At 36.7% G+C, this 6,000-nt stretch overlaps 1 protein-coding gene across 1 annotated transcript; it reads left to right on the top strand.

The window, feature by feature from the left end:
- The first annotated feature begins 1,743 nt into the window (after positions 1-1,743).
- On the top strand, positions 1,744-3,429 carry LOC140158027 (beta-1,3-galactosyltransferase 2-like). The gene has a single exon (XM_072181276.1). It carries the CDS (start codon positions 1,744-1,746, stop codon positions 3,427-3,429), a length of 1,686 nt encoding a protein of 561 aa, XP_072037377.1.
- Positions 3,430-6,000: the final 2,571 nt, after the last annotated feature.

Here is a 6,000-nt window from a genome sequence, read left to right as displayed (position 1 = left end):
AATTTTGAAATTGAAATTTTGATTAGTTCAGTACAAACGGAACAAAGGAATAATCGTCCACGACATTCAACATTTTAACGCTTTCGCCACCACTGCCAAATACCTGCAAATCCAGTGCTTTTTGGCAGTATTTTTTAACGTTTTTATATTTATCATTATAAACCCACCATTCAAATGTTGAAAAAGATTTTCTGTTGCGGAGGCCAAAAGTGCGGCCGGGGTACAATTCACCGCGGTGCCACATGTGAGTTTGGTTGCCGATCCATGCTCGTCCTCGCCGGGTGCTCCGGTTTTCCTCCTGCATCTAATATCGGACCTCTTCCCATAATGTCCCGTCATATCCGATTTAGTAGCCTCTGGGCACTATTGGGCTTAGCCTGGCTTCGGCCGAATGTTATAAATAAATTAATAAATAAATTCGGAAACTTCACCACATAGCTATTTGAAATCGGATTTGCTACTTAATTTACAACTCATTTTGACCCTTTTTGCTGGACCATGAGGTCCAACCTATCTTACTTACTTTAAAATTTACGAAAAATCTCGAAATACCAAGAAGGTATTGGTGTCAAATAAAAATAAAAGAGAATAAGTAAAGAATATAATATGAAACAAAATATTTTTACCACCCGGGGTTGACACTCCACATAAAACCAGGGTCAAGTATTCATATTTTGGTTATTATTATAGGCAAATTAAATATCTCGAAATCTAAACAAAGTATGACCCCCGGTTGTGTCAAATGAAAGAGAAAAAGGGGAAGAATACTTTCCCTAGAGGCTAATCCTAATAGGTCTAAAGTTATATAAAGGTGCACCCATTTTTGGGTGATATTTCAAATGAACATCTTGAAAACTAAAAAAAGGTGTGACCCCGGGTGGCGTCAATTGTAAAAGGTGAAGAATACAATAGAAAGAAAAAAAGAAACAGGGGTTCTACTCCTAAAAGTCTTAAAAAGCTGGGTGATACACCTAGCTGGGTCCAGCTTATAGTGGTGCATGTTTCAATCGTCTAGTTGTAATTATGGGGCAGAAAATGAAAATGGGAAAGTGGTTTAAACAATACTGCTTAGTGCATAGCACTTTTTAAATGCATAGTATTCTATTTTCTTCAAATATTTCTTGGATCAACTTTAACATGTACATTTCCACATTAGGCCGTATAAAATTAATGTTTTGGTTCTCGTCTCCTTCCTCCTCAATTTCTGGGATTTGTCAGATTTATTTTTTATTTTTAGATTTTTCAATTATTTTAGACTTTGGAATGATTTATGAATTTTTCATACATATAAATAAGTTTATTAGAGAACAAGGACCACTTCCAAGTCTTTTTGTGGTACTCTAGGGGGTTTATCCCTCAGAATCTCACATTTGAGAAAAAAAAACGTGCCTCATCGTTTCCTCGAGCACTGTTGGAAAAGACCGAAAACTACAGACAATGCTGATTTTACACTGAAAAAAAAAAAAAAAAAACACCTCCCTCCCTCATCAATTCATGAAAATCCTCTGGACGAGAACCAAAATATTAATTTTATACGGCCTTAACATTAGCTAACATGGCCCAGCTAGTTAAGTGATGCGCTCCGTTGCACAAGCGAGTTACTGTCAGCGGTACTACCATCAACATGAACAACGTTAAACTACCACTCGTCGAATCTCGCTGATGAAGTATAAAATAGAAAACTATTTCCAATAATTACTTCGGGTAGAATTTTTCTTTTGACGCTTCATCGATAGGATCATCATGGACGTGAAAAAGAAGACGGTGATATGGGTGGCCGCAATTCTCTACGCAGTTGTTCTGGTTAAACTTCTAATTCATGTTGATAGATATTTTATCAAACCATACGGTTCATATGCAGATTTTGAAAGCAAAAGAGTTCAATCTTTTCAAGTACGAATACGTAATTACGGACAGACTACGCCAAGGCTGCTACCCATCGCCACGACTGTTGTTAACATGAGTCGAATAACTGACACTACTAACATGACTAATGACACATGTACATCCATATTTGGTAACAATATGACAGCAGAGGAACAAATAATTGCGAAAAATGGTAGTCTACACTTTGAACTTGACGATTGTCGTAGCAAAGGTGAAATATCTAATTATTATTTATCATTTCGAAAGGGTTTTTCAGAAACAGATATTGTAATATTCGTGCTGTCGAAGTGGAGCCACTTTCGCCAACGTGAGACTATACGAAAAACATGGGGTAACGAATTAGTAGCGAACAGCACTCTGAATGCTCAAATTGCTCTTTTGTTTATCACCGGAAAAGGAGATCCCGAATTTCAACATCATGTTGTAAAAGAATTTCAAGAACATGAGGACATTCTTATAGGTGAGTTTCCAGAGGATGAACACAAAGACAGGTCTAAGAGTGATGTCTTAAAATTTCTCCTCGGAGTAGACTTGATTGTTGGCCATCATACTTCGAATCCAGTTGTGGTTGTTGCATTTGATGATTTTTACATCAATCTCTCTTTGCTGCTTCAAAACCTCCAATCTGTACTGCTAAATACCACATTGCAGGACAAGTTTTGGATTGGCACAGTGAGAAAGGGTAAAACACCAATTCGCGACAGAAAAAGTCGATGGTTCTTAGCTGCAAAAGACTATCCGTCTTCTAACCTACCAACATTTTGTTCCATGGAAACTGGGTTTGTGCTTACATTTGGAGCAGCGAAAGATTTACATGCCCGGTTTATTGCTCAACATTATGCAATTCTTCCACTTATGGATGTTTTTATAGGAGTTGCCGCAAGGGATGGCAATTGGTCCATAAGGCAAGATGAATCGGTGATTCCAATTTGGCCAAAATCTGAAGATATATGCTCAGTGAAACATCAGACAATAACAACTGGTTTTTACTCGCCACAACTGCTATCTACCGCACATACTACTAGATACAATTCTACTTTCTATATGTCAAAGCAAATCCAACGACTCTGTTTCGATCCAGATTTGAATGCACTTCTACCATCTAACGTTTCAAGTATAAATTTGATTCAAGGTGTGTTAAGCTATGCAACTAATCCTGAAAATACATGTAGAAGTGGTGGTGGTCGCTCCAATCAGGAGGTTTTCATGATAATGTTGATCAGTTCAAAACCGGAGCACTTCGATCGCCGTCTAGTAATACGTAAAACCTATGGAAAAGAGACAATTATACAAAACAAACACGTACGGCTCCTGTTTGTGCTTGGCTTATCCCAAACCGAAACAATCAATACAAATGTACAAAATGAAGCTACAATTTACAAGGATATGATAATTTTCGATTTTCAGGAATCCCATCTACATTTGACTCTAAAAGTAATCGGTGGATTGAAATGGGTGACTGAACATTGCCAGAAAGCAAAGTTTATGTACAAAGGGACGATGACATGTTTGTTAACATTGACGTTATCGTTGCTCATTTGAAACTACTTGATTCAAACATCGACTTCAACCGTGATCATTACAACGTTGACTCTAATCATAGGGGTGATGCGAGAAGTCAAAATACGTATGTTAATGGCACCATAATCACAAAGGTCTACATCAGTGAAACATTTCACATTCCAAAAGAAAGATTATATCTGGGATGTTTACAGCTGGGTTTGGTAATAAGAGACAAACAATCGAAATATTATGTATCCGAAGAAGATTATCCGGGTAAATATTTTCCACCTTTCTTAAATGGGGGGAGTTACGTCATATCTGGTGACATCGTACCTGCTTTATTCAATGCCAGTTTTTCTGTGCCGTTGATTAATAATGATGACGTTTATCAAGGTATTCTTGCTAAAAAGATTGGGATAAAACCAATACACCACGATGGCTTCATGAATGAGCACCAAGGGTCGACACTTGGCAAAATTGACGCGTGTCAGTTACGCGAGAGTATTTGGACGATACACGGGTTCTCTGGTAGTACATTGAACAATCTGTGGGAAAACTATTTCAAGGGCGCACAAAAATGCCAGTGACGAATAGAGCGGAGAGTATCACGACTTTTTTAAAAACTTGTTTGAGGAATAAAACATGAAGAATATTTTTCTACCTTTATTTGTTTTTAATGATTTCTGGTATAGTGTCATTTACCCCCGTAAACTCATGAAAAAGTACGCTCTTAAAAGTGTTCAAAGTGGTAGCTTTCAAAAAACGAAATGTAACTTTATCAAGGCCCAACGTTGGCAGTGGTTGGTATAGTCGTGGTCGGTAAGCCGACGCATGCCAAACCAACAATGGACCAATGTTGTCATGGTTATTGTGCCAACCTTAAATTGTTGGTGTGGGAATGTCAGGCCATGCCAACGTAATGAAGAATGTTGAGTGACCTATGTGTCAGTTCCTTCTGATTTACTCTTTTAAAGGGCATTTCGTGATCAACAGCCTTATCCCCCACTTTTTTCAAAAAGGAGCAGGGTACTACATACAGATAATCATAACGCAAAATCGGAATCAACTGAAATTTTGGAAATACGCTTTTTTCGTGGATATCTTTTGAAAAATGTCATAAAAAGAGGATGCTAGGATCCTTGTGCACATCTTTGCATTTTCTTCAGGGCATGCAAAATACAAATCGAATGCTGAGTTTATAACTGCATTAAGGGAGTACTACACCCCTGCCCAATTTTGTGCCTATTTTTGCAGTTTTCTCAAAAATTATAGCGCATTGGTGACAAATAAGATATGTATATTATAGGGGCAAGGACTACAACTACTGCACTGGAAATTTTATTTCAACACATACAACAGTTGTGGAGTTACAGTCAAAAATGAGGGAAAACCAATATTTGATCAATAAATCAATAACTACTTGCCTTGAGTTGCTGAATTTTCAGTGCAGTAGTTGTAGTCCTTGCCCCTATAATATACATATCTTACTTGTCACCAATGCGGCAATCTTTGGCAAATCCCCTGTTAATACAGATTTCCATTAAAACCATCTGTATTTATGTATCGATGATAATGCAACTATATTAATGCAAAAAGAAATAATTACGTTTTGGTGTAATTTTTTTTTTTTTGCTTCAGTTCGATTAACACTTTCCTATATGTCGCGTAGCTAATATGAGAAGTGTATAATGACATATGTCACCTAATTTTGCCATCACCAAAGTCTCTGATGGCCGTAGTGTTGAATATCCCCGCCCTCCCCTACTTTAAGACCCCAGTATTTTTGGCAAATCCTACACCCAATGACCCCGTTTTTACAGTAACCTACACTGAATGACCCCCTTTCTTGAACAATTAGTCCTCAAAATTGAAAAATAAATGAGTTTTGATTATATTTTGTACTGTAAAATTGGGTAAAAATCTATTTTTGATTGTCAATGTGAAATTTTGGGCGCTCCATACAAAATCACCCCATTTTTGACATTGCGAACACAGAAAAAAAAAACATTTTTCCTGAAAATTTCTACACCGACGCGATAGACACCTAGTGCCGTAGTGGGCACAGGTACGTCACTTTCATATTCGAGTGCCTCCCCGGGGCACCTATAATACAACCCAACTAGAAGCAACTTCGTGCATCACATTGGCCTATATAAAATATAATATAACAGAGCCTTACATCAATAATTTTACACTGAAAAGGTTATTGTAATGGTTTTAAAAACCTGCTTTTAATTGACTTAACTGGGTTATAACCCTGACATATTGAATAAATAATACACAAATAACATTACAAAATATTGAAATAAAACTCCAAATTACAAGAGTGTGCTTATAATATGCTTGGAAAATAAAAAATATGAACACAGTTAATCTTGGTGTTACGTGATGGGGTTTGTGTGTGACTGAATACTGTCATAATTACCAATAAATATGGCCAACAGACAAAAATCTACAAAACTGGTTTTGAAAAATAATAATAATTACAATTATAAGACCAAGTAAAATAAATAACATGTATATCGTCTGGACTTTCTCAACATTTGGTGAGGGAGGCTATTATTTTTTGTTAATTTGTTACAAATTTACTATTCATTTATGTGTGAAATC

This window comes from Amphiura filiformis, chromosome 7 (genome assembly GCF_039555335.1).
Source record: "Amphiura filiformis chromosome 7, Afil_fr2py, whole genome shotgun sequence".
NCBI lineage: Eukaryota > Metazoa > Echinodermata > Ophiuroidea > Amphilepidida > Amphiuridae > Amphiura > Amphiura filiformis.
This window is presented reverse-complemented; position numbering and strand designations above follow the sequence as displayed.